At 41.7% G+C, this 15,430-nt stretch overlaps 2 protein-coding genes across 2 annotated transcripts; one reads left to right on the forward strand and one right to left on the reverse strand.

The window, feature by feature from the left end:
- Positions 1-2,733: 2,733 nt before the first annotated feature.
- On the forward strand, positions 2,734-7,062 carry vma21 (vacuolar ATPase assembly factor VMA21). Its single transcript, XM_033632707.2, has 3 exons — positions 2,734-2,921; positions 3,233-3,342; positions 6,024-7,062. The coding sequence occupies exons 1-3, from the start codon at positions 2,743-2,745 to the stop codon at positions 6,161-6,163; spliced, it is 429 nt and encodes a 142-aa protein (XP_033488598.2). The 5' UTR covers positions 2,734-2,742; the 3' UTR covers positions 6,164-7,062.
- Positions 7,063-11,208: 4,146 nt separating this feature from the next.
- LOC117260477 (gap junction alpha-3 protein-like) lies at positions 11,209-15,419 on the reverse strand. Its single transcript, XM_033632423.2, has 2 exons — positions 15,082-15,419; positions 11,209-14,247 (listed from the first exon to the last, which is right to left on the reverse strand). The coding sequence occupies exon 2, from the start codon at positions 14,227-14,229 to the stop codon at positions 13,171-13,173; it is 1,059 nt and encodes a 352-aa protein (XP_033488314.1). The 5' UTR covers positions 14,230-14,247; positions 15,082-15,419; the 3' UTR covers positions 11,209-13,170.
- Positions 15,420-15,430: the final 11 nt, after the last annotated feature.

The following is a 15,430-nucleotide window of genomic DNA, read 5'->3' on the forward strand; positions in this document are numbered from 1 at the left end:
CACCACCTACCTTGAATCCAGGTTGATTAAAATTCCTCAACAGGGCAGGCTTGTGTCTGTGGCTGTTTTCACCCCTCACAATCGATCATCTATTTTAAAAAAGAGTGCAGTGATCAATTCTAAGAGTCCAAAGAACTCTGCCCTAAAGCTTTCCTGTAAACAGATATTTTGAATAAATAGACCAGACAAGATGATTCAAATTGCATTTCTCCTCTCCCCCAAGGCCAGAGACGACACTTTATGACTCTGAGCGAGACACTCCAATTATACCACAGGTCAGTTTGGACAAAAGAGTCTGCGAAATGAATGTAAGCCTAATGTAGCGTAAAACAAATAGGTTATAAAAAGGCTTCAAGTTACACTGAATTGCAGTCTACTTTAATCCATTTTAAATACGCAAGGCAACAGGAAAACAAGTTATCTAAAAGCAGTACACAACCTTGATTTACCCGCACAAATAAGATCTCTTCTCAGGACTGTGTGAACGTGAAAAGACTGTGCTCAACTGATATCTCCTAATTAGCATGTATTTATTAAAAAAGGTGACATTTGAATTCTTTACAGATGACAAGAATGTCCTTTCTGTATTCTGTATAAGTTATATTGAATTTAAAACCCTTAATTAAAGCCAGTTTGTTTTGCTTGAACCTTCACACATCAAAATATTCTATATATTTTTAAAATGATTGCAGAACAACATAACAAAGTAAAATAAATCAGTGACACCCGAATAAAAAGAAAGTCAAGTGTTGCTTTGTGTACGTTCAATTGGAGTGAGAAACCAAAGAAATAAAATTTGAAAGTCGGTTCGATGACCCACCTGCACATGGGCTACAATGTATGATCGAAAATGAATAACAGTTGAAAGTATTCGAAATGTCCTTCCCCGTCTAGCTATGATGCTAGTTAGCCAACTTTGGCTAAAGCTTACCTGTCGAGGAGAAGAGTAGCCACTTAGACATCCGATTTCAAATTCTTCTCTGCTTTCAACCATCTCCACCATTCAAAAGCATCTCCTATATAGACCCTCGCTTTGCCTTGAGTTTTGTCTTGGTGTTTTTGGGAATCATAACGAGGTCGTTTGTGTTTAGTGCACCATCAGCCATTGTAGCTCAGTCGTAACTGTAACTGATGCTGAGACTCTACTGACTGCGTGACTGGTAGATGGCAATGGGTGGCGCAACAGGCCAAAACACAAATTCAAAACATAAACATGATTTGCAGACCGTAATTTTTTTTTTTTTAAATGCGAATATTCTGGCTGTACTATTGTTGTCGGTGTTATATTAACATTAATCCTTACTCTCTGTGACATATTAGGATGATTTTACAACTATTTGCTTTAGATATCTTACATATAGCTCCTTTAAACCTTATAGGCTACTTTAGTAATGCAATTCATTATTTATCTTAAATGATTGTGGATAGAAAATTTACTTCTTCAGGTTGTAGTACAGTTTCATAAGAATCTCACAAGTGTTAAAAGTTAAATTCTAATTGCTTAAGTATTACTGTTTTATGTTACTTTGTACCTCTATTCCACTAAATTACAGAGGCAAATGTTGTATTTTTTTTACACCACTTTCTTTACCTGCAAGGTTTAGTTACTTTGCACATTACGGTTTACATACAAAACATATGATTATTTTAAAAAACTAGAGACCATTTCATAATGGGATCACAGCTGCAAAACAGCAGCCCACGATGTAAGACAAATGTGGGCCAGGGGTGTGAAATGGAGGGGCAATGGCCCTTTCCCTACATCCTATCCCCCTACTTCTGGCCCCCTTGCTTGGACCACTTTGACCGTGGCCTTCATTTTGATCTTAATTACACACCTGTAAAGTTTCATGACTCTATCTTGTATGGTTGCTCCCCTATTTTGTTGACAAAATCTGTCCAAAGACAGATAGCTAGACTCAAAACAGCGTCTGTGGTAGTTCCCACAATAGGTGTCACCAGGACGACAAATTGCAAATTGACCATACCAACCATTGCAACAGTGGTCTGGTAATGAGATGGATTATTACAAATAAAAATATTTGACAGAATATAAAACAAATTACCCAATTTTAATGACCAAGAGCAGTAGTTCCCAACGGTGCAGCCACTGGGTCCAGATTTCTCTTAAGTCATTAGTTCAAGGTCCACACAGTTAGTACATCAGCATCATACTTGCGTTTGGCCATGCCATCGAGCTAGTTTGCTGTCTCTGTCAATGAGCTGTCCGTTATTCACACACTACAGCAGAAAACAGCACTTCAAAATATAAGCTCTGTGCCAGAAGATCACAGAAAATTGACACATTAATGAGTCACTTGCGATCCATTCAGAATGGACCCACCCACTTTTGGAACAGGACCCACCAGTTGGGAACCATTGACCTAGAGTACATTAGAATAGCCTAATTTCCTACTCATTTGTGTATCACTGATATGCTAATAATTCATTATAGGGCTACAACAACAATATATCTCTGAATTGGACTGATGCATAATAGTTATGTGTGGACTTTTTGACTGCAAAGATTTAGCACATTTTACTTAAAAAATCATTTCCCCTCTGAATAATTATAAAATTCTTCTTCTTGAATGCTTAAAGTTCTTGAATGTCGTTAATTAGAGCCATATTTCGTGTAAATAAACTCATATATTATCCAGAATACTCTTAAGGACATGAACCAGCTTGGACGTGAACTCTAGTCTCGCGAGACTTCTGGTCATGTGACGGCCCCATGATCATATGCGGAAGGAAGGATCTCAAACAACACAACACAACACAGTCAGGGGGATAACGCTAACATTTTACAGAGTTTATTTCCCGTTTTTAATCTTTACCTCGCCTCCTGTCAACCCAGCAATGGACGGATCTGTAAGAGCAACGTCAGACGCCGCAGCCGGACCGCAGCCTTATTACAGAGGGTGAGAAATTAATCAGTTGCTTTAAATGAACGGCTAACCTTAGCTAGCTAGCCTGTTAGCTTAGCTGACAGTTAGCCTCGCTGTCTGTAGAGTGACGCCCGCCCCCCTCTTTGCTGCTTGAGGTTAAACATGCGCCAAAGTTTACAAAAGACTTGTATTTGATGTGGCATTACCGTTGAACGGATAATAAATTATCGCCAAGGGACACCCCCACATCAGTCGTTAGCATGCTGGCGTCCCAGTGCTCCTCAACAGTAAGGTCGTTGTCTTGTTATACCTCTGCTGACTGTTGAACTTGTGTTCCTCTGCAGAAATGAAAGCTCCCTGGTTTCAGCCCTCAAGACACTGCTGTTCTTCACTATCCTGATGGTCACGCTGCCCATTGGGCTTTACTTCGCAACAAAGGCGTATATCTTTGAGGGTGAGCTTCTTAACACTCCCTTGTTTGTGTTTGCATGTCAGTCTTTAAACGTTTGTCTGGTTTCAATGTTAACTTAGATGAAAAGAAGTCACTACCACAGATGTCCTCTTCACCTTGTTGCGTGTCTTTTCATTGCACCACATGAAAGCTTTGCATAGTAACCACAGTCTGACTGATACTGGAGTCTTTGAGCCGATACAGAGAGAGTTTAAAAATCCAATTATTGTATTTCAGCTGGTATTTTTTTTTTATATAATCACATGAAAAATAATACAGAAGTGTTTTGTGGTGTAGTGCAGGAGTATTTAATTCAAATGCAAAGAGTTCCAGTTACTAAAATTTCCTTCTAGCAAAGGTCTGAATCTCCTACTAACTAAATCATGGGTGCCAAACATACGGCCCGTGGGCCAGAAGCAACCCGCCAAAGGGTCCAATAGGGCCCACTAGATGACTAGACATAGAGGTACCAAGTTTCAGGAGCAAATTAAACAATGCATTGCCTACTCCATCTAAAATTCAGCCTCAGAGGCTCTCCCACCCTGACCAGACTACAGCTCTGTGATATATCAATGAATTCTTACTGTGATAGTGTTTAAATATATTTAGTCTCACTCACCAGACCTTTCTTTTCTTGAAAAGGGCCGACTCTCACTTTAAGATTGGAGAAAAAAACGCCCCGGCTGCTTGTACTTCTTTCAACCAATCACAGTCGTTCTGGGCAGTGCCACAGCAACAGTGCGCTTGCAAAAATACTGCCGGGGGGAAACAGGTTTTGGTGTAACATACCCACAAAAATATCGCCTACAGGACGCGAACCATGGCAGAAAAATGGCTACATCCCCACAAGATCAAACACCACAAAAGTTAGTAAAGGACGTGTTGAAAACGGTTGAAAACTGCTACACAACCAGAGGTGGTAGGGCAGGACTTCAGCGGGTGGCTCGTTCCGCCCAATGAGAGGCTGATCTATGCAGCGAACTTCCGCCCACTCAGACTAAAATATATTAAACATTGTGTAAAATATTGTCAATCAGCAGCTTCAGTTCAAATCAGACTGTATCACACCTGAATCAGGAAATAAGTGCATAAGTGCACATGTAATGACAGTGAGAAGTAGACTAACTCAATGTGGAAAAATGTGTACTCAATATAATTCTTTACACAGATCAGTGAAAACACTGGAACTAATGCAACATATAGGTTATTGTGCAATGGTTTTATTGGTCCGGCCCATCTGAGATCAAATAGGGCTGTAAAATGAGTTTGACACCCCTGGTCTAAATTATGTCCTGTACCCTACATCTATCAAATAAAATCAACCACGTGCATTTCTGTATCACTTCAACAATACTGTTAATTTTCAAAGTAGGATACTTTTCACACATACAGACATATTGAACTTGTATGAAATACAAGCACTGGCTCTACAGTACTTTTACCATGAATAAAATTAGTCCGAGCGCAATAAACTCAAAGCCTACATTTCAAGTAAAAGCCTGTGACTGCCCTGCCGGTAGTCTGAATCTTGGCGTGGATTCAGCGCCATTCCCATGCACATGTGTAAGTGTTCAGTGATGAGCCTGGAACAGCACTTGGTTTTAGTAATGTCCATTGCTGAGAAAGCTGACTCACAGCTTTAAGTCGACCCAAATATGGCCGTGGTGTGTAGGGCTACTTTGGTTAGACCAGAGAAAAGAGTCTTAGACACAGTCAGTAGCCAGAATCTGGTGGAGTCAGTTGCTTCATGCTCCACGTTGTCATCTCTCTCATGTCAATGATTTGATTAGCTTAATTGAGCTATTGCCCTGTTAACAGAATGAAATGCACCCACAGCCTCAAACCACAACCAAAAATAAAACGCTCCATTAAGATTACATTTCATGCTTATTAATCTGTCAGACACTGGTCATGGGTCCAGTAGAACTGTCACCCAGTCCAGGTCTGGACTGCTGTCCACCATTTGGTGATGCCCGTTATAATGGCATCACTGTCTGTAAACAATCACAAACAATTTCCCATATCTCTCTCCCTTCTTTTCCATTCATATCTCCTTTGCTTACTCTAATAAAGGCAACACATGCCCTAGAAATACTTTAACAGATATTTTACTTGCCAACCATATCATCACATAGAAGGAAGGGTGCGTGCAAAATTGCTAATGTTACAGCTCAGTTGAGGAGGACGCTAATAATGTTTACATCATGCGCTGTCACGAGCATGAGCCGCTCATCCATGAGTAGATGCATGCTTCCTTCTGTGCTGTGATACAGTTGGCCAGTGAAAGAAAGAAAATAGTTCCGACATGAAACTGCTCACAACAAGGTCCGTGGATTATTACCAGGTCATGATTTCTGGAAAGAGACACTGCTGTTGAGTTCTCAAATGTATTTTAAGCCAAGTGCTGTCGAGCATTACATCCAAGAGAAGGCAGACATCTCTACGGTGATATCTTCAATACTCGGCAACTCACACCAAAACTATCTAGGCTGATAAATAGCACTGTGGGTTAGAGATAAAATATGTATCTTTGACTTTTGGGTGAACTGTCCCTTTAAATCTAAGCTTATGAAAGTTGTGTGCATCCTGATTACGTTTGACATAAAATACGATTTAAAGAACAGGCACTGTAATGCAGCTGCTGGTCGTCGTCACTGTTAACTGTTCTCCATCTCATTTCCCAGGTTCCATGAAAATGTCAAGCTCTGACAGCTACTTCTATGCAGCCATTGTAGCAGTGCTTGCCGTGCATGTGGTTTTGGCCTTGTTTGTTTATGTGGCCTGGAACGAAGGCACGCCTAAAGGGAAGGGCAAACACGATTAAGGCATGTCCTTATCAGCTCATAAGACCGGAGGAGACGGACAGAGACGGGCATGGATCCGCAGCGCCCCCCACCACCGCCCCACCCCACCCCTCCACCATGGGCTCCAGCACTAAACACGGCACCATCTACCAACCAGACAGTTAGAGGATCTGGTTTGCGCTTAGGCTTTAACGCAAGGTTAAAGCATGAAACTTCCGTATAATTCCCCGGCATGGGGGGAGTGGAGGCTGTTGGGTGTGTTTATTTTCACCAGCCTCAGCAGGTCCGCTTTTTGACTTTTTGTTGTCTGAAAATGTTACTTTTGTCAACAGAGGGCCGCCCCTATTTTTAAGAGGCTTTGTTATAAGCTGCCATTTGGTTAAGTGCTCTAAGTCCCTTCACAGTCAGAGAGTTTTTCGTGTGAGAAAACATCTTGGGTTTTGGATGATGCGTGTGCACACTCTGTATGTGCTTGTAATGTGTATGTATGAAGGATTTGATTTCCAGAATGCTCGACATCCATTCTGTGAATATTTGTGCTACTGAATTAATCATCCTGTTCTCAAATTTCAGTTCTTATCTGGATACATCTAAAGATGACTCTTAACTTCTGTAACCCATAATGTGCTTAACACTCATGCTGTATTTTGGATCAAAATCTTCTTAATGTCTTGTCTTTCAAAATTATCACACTTATCTGTTTGTCCTCGTAAACAAGTGTTTTTTCTTTCTGTTTTTAAGTGTGTGTACTGTAGCTCAGTGATGTTTTGGAACTTTGAATTAGGAAATTATTGCAAGATCAAGTTGTATTTAAAAAAAAAAAGTTTTGTATTGAAGATGTTTGATGATTTGAGGATGTCAGTGAGGTTGTGATGCAGATGAGAAGCTTGACCTGTTCAAATAAACTGGAAAGACTGTATCTTTTTAGTTGCTTCACATATTTGTACGTGTCAAATTGAGCATAACACTTATTCGTTTGGTACTACTGATGTTCCCTTCAAAGAATACTGTACGCCAGTGATACAAAATGAGATGTTAAAAGTCTATTTTTATGTAGACGTGATGGTTCTCAGGGTTTTTATAGGTTTATAGTGAAACTGGGGCTTAAGCCTGTCATGTATGAAATATAGCTGTGGTCTCATAAAATCGTTCTTATCTTTGAGAAGATGCAGTGATGGAATCTAGGATATTCATTTTTTATAAATGAGGTCTGTGCGCGTGATAAACAAGCTGTGCCACACAAGAGGCCATGACTTCCCCTACCATCTGTTGTGTAAGCCACACCAAACCAAAGTGTGTGCACAGAGGCGTGCGTGTGTGTGTACTTTATTTACTTAGAGAATTTTTATTTTCTGAGGAATGTCAGCTTAGCTTTATTTATGCAAAGTCAAAATCAGCGCTTCCATTGAAAACAAACAGCATTTGTATGCAAATAAACAGTCTTTGTGTGGCTGTCTTTGTCACAGATGGATAGGTTTGTTATAGTGTTTATCCCAGAAGCAAATTTAACTGTCACAAGCAACAAGCCTGACATGGTAAAACAAAACGCTGCAGTGAAACCTATTAAAATTGATTGCCTAATTCATCCTCTTTCAAAGCAGAATGCACATAAAGGCCTTTTATTGTGATAAATATTTTACATTGCGTGCACAGACATGAAAATATTCCACTTTCTAAATTGGTTACCCTGATTTTTTCTTTCCAAGGATTATAGAATCAAGTCGCCATAAAATCACAAGCTTTCTCTGAAGTCTGCTGAGACACTAGTTCATGAGCTACCTTATTGACTTCTGCAGAGAGTCTCAGCTGTCACATGGTGGCAGCAAACAGTTAGCCTGTCCCCACAGACACCACAATATGAAGGCCAAGACAAGAAGTGACAGACGCCGAGCCATAATGACGTTTTCTGCCTCAGAAACCATGTCAGCAGCTGATTTCTGTTGATTATTTGTCCGCGCTGTGTGAGTCTCTTCTCCTAACAGCGCATTTAGTAGAGCTCCTACACTGTATTCTGCAGAGTTTGGTATTGTTGGAGCTGTGCGGTCTGCGTTTAGTTTAACAAGGCTGGTGTTGGTGATGAGGTGACAGGCCTGCAAGCAATCAGACTGATTCAGTCAGCAAACATCAGAAGCCTCGTTTTCCTTTTGGCTGATATTTCATAAGCTTATCCTTGCAGCGACGCAAAGTTGGTGCAAGGGCAGGCTTTGCTGCTGGCTCTTTGTCATTTATCACACATTAGCAGGTTTGGTGTGTAGTGTGAGTGTGATGGAAAACAGGCCAGAGAGCGCAAAACACTTATTTGAGTCAGAGATGACATGAACACTGCAACATTTTGATGATTATATTCTGTGCCTCCTACTTCTCCTACAATGCAACTGTACTGTCTCTTTGTATACATCCTTATTGAAGAGATTAAACTGATTATATAGAAACACATCATAATTAATGCTCGCTATTTAATGCATTCAGTCATTTACCATTACAAAATAGGTGTCTCTGTTTTTCCTTTGCCCAGCAGATGGCGTGCCCAGCAGACACAGCCCTCACATGAACAGCATGTCAGTGTTTTAGTGAAAGCAAAGGGAGAGGGCAGCAGAGTACTGTGATAAAGTAGGTGGAAAATGATATGAAGCATTGCACCCCAGGGAGCAAAACAGAATAAAGTGATAGAATAACTCATCTGGACACATAAAATTATATCCACCATTACACATAACCAGGGCGGTGCTTTTATGGTGTGAGCCTGTGCTGTTATTTCCCATGAAACTCTGCTCAGGTGCTTTTGAGAGAAAGTTACAAGCTTCAGCACAGAGGAAACAACAATGTGACTTATTTATCCCAAACATGTGAAAAAAATGACAGTATATGAAGGTTTATAAAAATCCACAATGTATGTAATTATTGTGCAGCTGTTTATAAAGATCTGCAGAAATCTAAAGTGTCCCCAGTCTTGACACTCCTGATTGGGCTACAATTAAAAATACTACACTAAAATATCCTCAGTCGAGCCCCACAGACTTTATAAATTTGCTGAAATTGAATTTTGTAGGTTTTTGTTGAATTCAACTTTATACTGTGTTGTGTGTGTGTGTGTGTGTGTGTGTGTGTGTGGTATTTTTAAATATCTATCTAAATACTATCTAAATAGCACAGCATCTCTAACTAGTAAGGTAAGCTAAATAAGCAGCCACTACACAATGACTGAGTGACATCTAGACCTTTGTAGCCATTTTACCCTCACTAGTCTTTAGGGACTGTACACAAATTTTAAGAGGGGGGGTTAAAGGGGGAGGGTTATGTGTGTAAGGAGGCAAGGTACTGTTGTTTTTCTCTCCTGAAGAGAAGGTAGAGCAAGTATCTTTCAGCAGCTCCCACCTTAATTTATTCTGCATCTTAACAAGAAGCAAAAAAATAAAATGTGTCCAAAAATGTAAATGTGTGACACAAAGTGAGAGTGATAGCTGTTAAATTAAACATTCAGTAAAAGGAGGCAATGCCTTGTTATTTTCCCCTATAATCTATGCAGTTGCTAATTCCATCTTTATTGTGCCATTTGATGGCCATATGACAATTATTATTTCATTAAGGGTCCATACACATGCCAGGTTTTTTGTGCACTTAGATCCATTGTTGTCAATTTAGACGTGTAGAAGGTATTTTCCAAGGCTTGACGGCTGTGCCCTGAGATAACCAAAGTACGACTTTTGGAGTGCAAGAAAACACGGCCCATATCATGTGACGAAGAACAACCAATCAGCAACCAGCCAGCTTGTTTTGGAGTTGCATATTTTTAATTTTGTATTTTTGCTCTATGATGTGTCTGAAACTTTCTGTTGCTGCCTGTCTTGGCAAGGACCCTCTTGAAAAAGAACTTTTTAATCTCAAGAGGTTTTTCTAGTTATGAAAGGTGACTGAAAAAATTTGAGCCTCAAGGAAACAAAACAAGATATAGATTTTCCAGTGCTTTTATTTTTCAACATAATCCCTGTCAAGGGCGACACACTTGCTCCAGTGGTGCTGCTGAAGCGCTTTTATCCCAGTGGAAAAGAACTCTTCAGGTTGGGGCCCTACACACTCTCCCCGCCACGCTTAAATTCCTGTACCTATCATTCGACTGTGGTATATGAATGGGCATTGTCATGTAAGGTATTGAGCATATCTTAGTGGATTTCAGATGGTGACATCTTTTGAGATGAAGATATCTGATCACTCCAATATCTCCATTTTCAACAAATCACTGACAATTCACCTCAACAATCTGCAAAAATAAAATAAAAAGAGTTTGACTACTCATTTACTAGGTCACCCCCATAACTAAAGGTTAAATTTAAAAAACAAAACAAAAAAACAACAGACAGCAGACATCTCTTCTCCTCCGGAAATATCAGTCTATGCTAACTGGAGGAGAAGCTCATCATTTTAGTGTATGGCTACCCAGAGCTGGAGGACCTCACATACTTTAATAGCCTACACACTTGAAAACAATGAAGATCAGCTCTGATCTTGAGTTTCTGATAAGCAGGCTATGATATGGTGCTGGTTACGGTCGCTCAGCAACGTCAGGCACACACCTTTAAAGCTGGAAGTAGGTACAAGTGTAGCACCCAGCGCCTGACCTCGCATTCTCCAGGTGGTAAAAGGCACAGCATGAGTCCCAGCCCTAAGATATTAAAGTTTAAAATTAAGGTACACACCTTAAATTATTTTATTAATGATAAGATGAATTGAATCAGTCCAACAGTGTTATATTACTTAACTGCAAAATGTGAGGAGAGTGTTGCAATTGTTGTGTTAGTCAAGGGGAGGACGGACTCCAAAGAAAATATTGATAACATTGGCGAGGTCCTTGCTTTTTGAAAACACAATGTTCAGCCCGACTCCCCACCCAAGTAATTTTTGTACATTCCCTTGGATGAACTGCATTGAAATCACCATTCTCGTGTAGTCATGAGTGTCAGAGGTGATCATGCTGCTATTAATTCCACTCGCGGAGCTACAAAATACAAAAGCCACCATTGATCAAAGTCATGGCAGTTATGTACAAAAAAAACCCGACTCCGTGTCATCCAGTGTTAACAAATCACAGACTTTTATTACGTGATTCAGTCAAACTCGAAACCTTTAGATTACAATGCTCTGATGCAACTACAATTTCAAATGTTGGCCTTACACTAAAAGGATTTCATTTCAAAGTGCTGGATATCCATCTATATTCATAAACTCCTCTATTCATCTGTCAGCGTTTCAGAAACACACAAGCCTTTTTCTCCGAGATGATCACTTTATTACATCTGAAGATGATGTATGTCTTAAAACAACTGCGACTAACCTTCGTGTTTTATTCTCATTTGTAAAAGTAGATGTGACATGTTTCAGAATCAAACACTATTCTAGTTTACTCACTGATTTATGGAGTCATACGTTACAAATAATTCTCCTGACTGTTTTGTCTGGAAGGTCTGAAACACATTGTTTCTGGCAGCACAACACACTAAACTAAAGAAGGGTATGCCCAGACTACACTCCATCATATGTCAACATGTCAAGAATTCTTTTTTAGAAATTGTACTCTTTTGTTTTAACATATTTAAGTTAAAAAACCTTCCTCCCTTGACACATAAAGCACTGACAGAAAATGATGAATGTACAAGTCCAAAACTATGAGGCAACATCCTCGTCATGAACATGCTATGTCGTTAATTTCAAGGTTTCCATACCAGGGGTGCCTGCGTGGTGCGCTTTCCTGGCAGACATGAGTGCAAGATGTGCATGTGTTGGATACGCAGACAGCAAAGACTTTACACATGACATGTTTATTCCCGCTCCAGCACGTCAGTTTTGGACAGGTTGAAATGTTTGTGGGTGCATGCTGATGACTCAAACTACACCTGGTGGATCCTCACTTCACAGATTCATTGTGTCCAAAATCAAAAAACAAAGGCTCAGTGTGTCTGCAGAGCTTTCATGTACTAAATGTCGGAGCTACAGTGTTTAGAAACTGATTACCAATATTATAGTGTCTCCTCCTGAGTTGATTTATGTGTTTCAGGGATATAAAACAACAGTTGCAACACGTGTCCCAGTGAAATGATTCCCCCCTTTTTCCCTGCTCAAGACTTGAGATTATAAATGCACTGCTAGCTTTGCAAATTTAAGACAGATTTATTTCAAGCAGTTTTACAAATATGGTTGTCACCAAGTGCTTTACAGAAAACAAACGGCACAAACACAGATATAAACAAGGATAAACAAAACAATGTGCTTATAATTATGTACTTGCTGGCTGTCGCAAAAAAAGAAAAAAAAAATGAGGCAGCACAAATGTGGGAACTCCTGAGACCAGTGCAATTTATTTATTTTTGAGGCGTGTCCTGGAATTAGGTACAGTATTTCCAGTGTCCAATGTGTTGTCAGATATTGCACAACTTCTCACTTCAAGTCTAAGCAAGTGAACTATGCTAAATGGTGACCTCAAAACGGTTAAAGGAAGTTAAATTTAACTATTCGCCCTATCTGATTTCCTCAAATGAGGTCAGGCCAGTGCTGAACAAGTTTCTGCCCTGGATTCTGTTCCCAAAGTTTGAGCAATTTCATACACGGAGGTGCATTTTTTGGGCTCATTTACATTCATGTAAAACCTGAGCAGACTGCGTTTTTTTTGTTGATTTTGTTAGGTTCTCAGTAACAGTGAATAGTGGAGAAATTCATACCCTACACAAATCAATAAAAAAAACTCTAATGTTTTATCCAATTACGTTTTTTGAAAGAAAAAAGGGCTGGGACACTTCTCAGTGGAGCACAACTTCCTTGAAATGTGATTATTGACCCACATCAGTCTTCACACATCCCTGTACACCTGCAGCTTCTCCGTGTGCCCTGTAAATGTCACTCCCATCTAAGCTGGAATGAGTCAAACCTGTGCCCTCTTAAAGAAGGGGGAGTCAGTACAGCATGTATGAATGCTTCCAAACAACATGTGATCCCCCTCGCAGCAATTTAAGACACCCTCAGAGAAACATAAACCTCCTCATATCTGCAGATCGTCTATTCTAGTCTTGTTGTTGCTGTGTTTGGCACTGCGGCCGGGCCTGGCCTGCGTAGGTGACCCAGGGGCTGATCCTGCTCCCTTCTTTCCTTTCAGGTCACATTCCTCTGGCTTGCTGCTGCTCCTTTCTACTGCCAAGTTGTCCTTGTTCTGCTTGTAGGCCGCCTTGCTGTGGTAGGGGTGGAAGGACGAGTCCGTGCCCTCGGAGAGAGGGGAGAGGTTGTAGCCGGGGACGGGCGGGTAGGCCGGCTGGACTTGGTGGAAGTAGTCTTCGAAGCTCGGCGCGTACGGCACCGCGGCCTCGCTGGGCTCCTTGGAGAGACTCACAGGGGACTCATCACCTCTCCTGAAGGTGATGCCCTGGCGACACTTGGTGAAGCCCAGGTGGTAGATCTCTATGAGGTTGAGGAACAGAGAGACACTGGCCACTCCCAGCATGAAGATGATGAAGATGGTTTTCTCTGTGGGACGGGATATGTAGCAGTTCACCACGTTGGGGCAGGGCGGTCTGTCACATGTGTACATGGGCCTCAGCTCGAAGCCATACAAGAGGTACTGAGCCACAATGAAGCCGACCTCAAACAGAGTTTTAAAAACCACGTTAAAGACATATGTGCGCAAGAGCTCCCCCTGCAGGCGCACACGTCCCTTGTCGTCCCTCACCAGAGCCTTTTTTTGGTCGTGCTTTTCTAAATGATGTGCATTGTGCTTGTCCTTGTCCTTCTGCTTTTCCTCCATCCGCACCAGGTGGAGGATGTGTCCCAGGTAGATCAGCGTAGGCGTGGACACAAAGATGATCTGCAGTACCCAAAAACGAACGTGGGAGATGGGGAAAGTGATGTCATAGCACACGTTCTCACAACCGGGCTGCTTGGTGTCGCAGGTGAAGCCCGACTGCTCGTCGCCCCACACCTTCTCTGTTGCGGCGCTCAGGATCAGGATGCGGAAGATGAACAGGACGGTGAGCCACACCTTCCCCACCACAGTGGAGTGCTCCTGCGCTTTTTCTAAAAGCTTTCCAAGCAGGTTCCAGTCCCCCATGGCTGCGTGAGCTCAGATCTGGGAGTGGAGGTACAAAAAACAGTCAAAAATAGTTTGCTCAGTTTGATTTGTGAGACATACAATAATTCTAATCCAGTGGGCAAAGTAAGCGTCAGTGTTACTGATGACTACAACGTCTCCTGAACGTCTTCAAGCAGAGCTCAGACTAAATAAGTCTCCAGGGGAGCCAAGCTGCTAACCGAGTGTACAACTGAGAGACTCTGCTCCTGAGCAGGTAGTGGCCTTTTCCACGTGGACGCAGACAGGTTTATATTTACTTTAGGAGGGTATATATTTGGCAAGTGCGGACAGGGGGGCAGACAGGTTCCAGTCATGACTCTGCGGCTCCCGGCCTTCATGGCCCGAGCAACGGGAACCTGATCCACAGACGCGGTGTAATCAAACACCAGGCAGATGTGGTGGAAGTGAGAAACAGTTGAGTAACGTCGCTACTGTCAGCTCCCGTAACCCATTATGTTATAAATATATTCCACTTCTGATAAACGTACTGTACAGTAGCGGGACAGCACATTCAGGGTCCGCTACTGCGAGACAGAACTCATTCTGATAACTGCTGAACTGTGGCAGGTGATGTTTGGCAGCCACCATAAATAAACCTAGCTAATGTTTTAGCAACTTTAAACAAATTCACCCCACAGACTATGTAATCCTCCACGATAAAAGATAATACATAATATGATCAACATTGTTAAAAAAAATTGCAGACGTGTGGACAGCTTCTAACATTGAGTTCAACATTTAAATTGTCTTAACTCCCAAAAGTACGTCAATCCACACAGGTTTAACTCTACAAATAATCACAGAAAATCCACATTTACTGGATAAACCCACCTTGTCAGCTCATGCATCTCCTGCGGTGAAGCCCTGCACGTCTTCGAAGGTCCATGAGGCCGCCTGCTTGGCTGACAGGCCTCAGTGCAGAGCTGCTGTTCGGGCCCCGGCAATGCCCTTGAATGGACAGGAAAAGTGGGCTCCCGCTGGCCACCACCTCCGTTCCACACCGACAAACCCACCGACTCAAGTCTTCTGTTTTCAAACACAGCTCAGGCAGGAATCAGGATCCAGGCCTCGGGGTCTTCCACTGACCACAACACACACACATAACCTGCTGGACACACTCTCAACCATGTCTGGCCTGCCCTCCCTCAACAGAGCCCCCCTCCCCTACCCTCTGTGGTTA

Source organism: Epinephelus lanceolatus, chromosome 7 (assembly GCF_041903045.1).
Source record: "Epinephelus lanceolatus isolate andai-2023 chromosome 7, ASM4190304v1, whole genome shotgun sequence".
NCBI lineage: Eukaryota > Metazoa > Chordata > Actinopteri > Perciformes > Serranidae > Epinephelus > Epinephelus lanceolatus.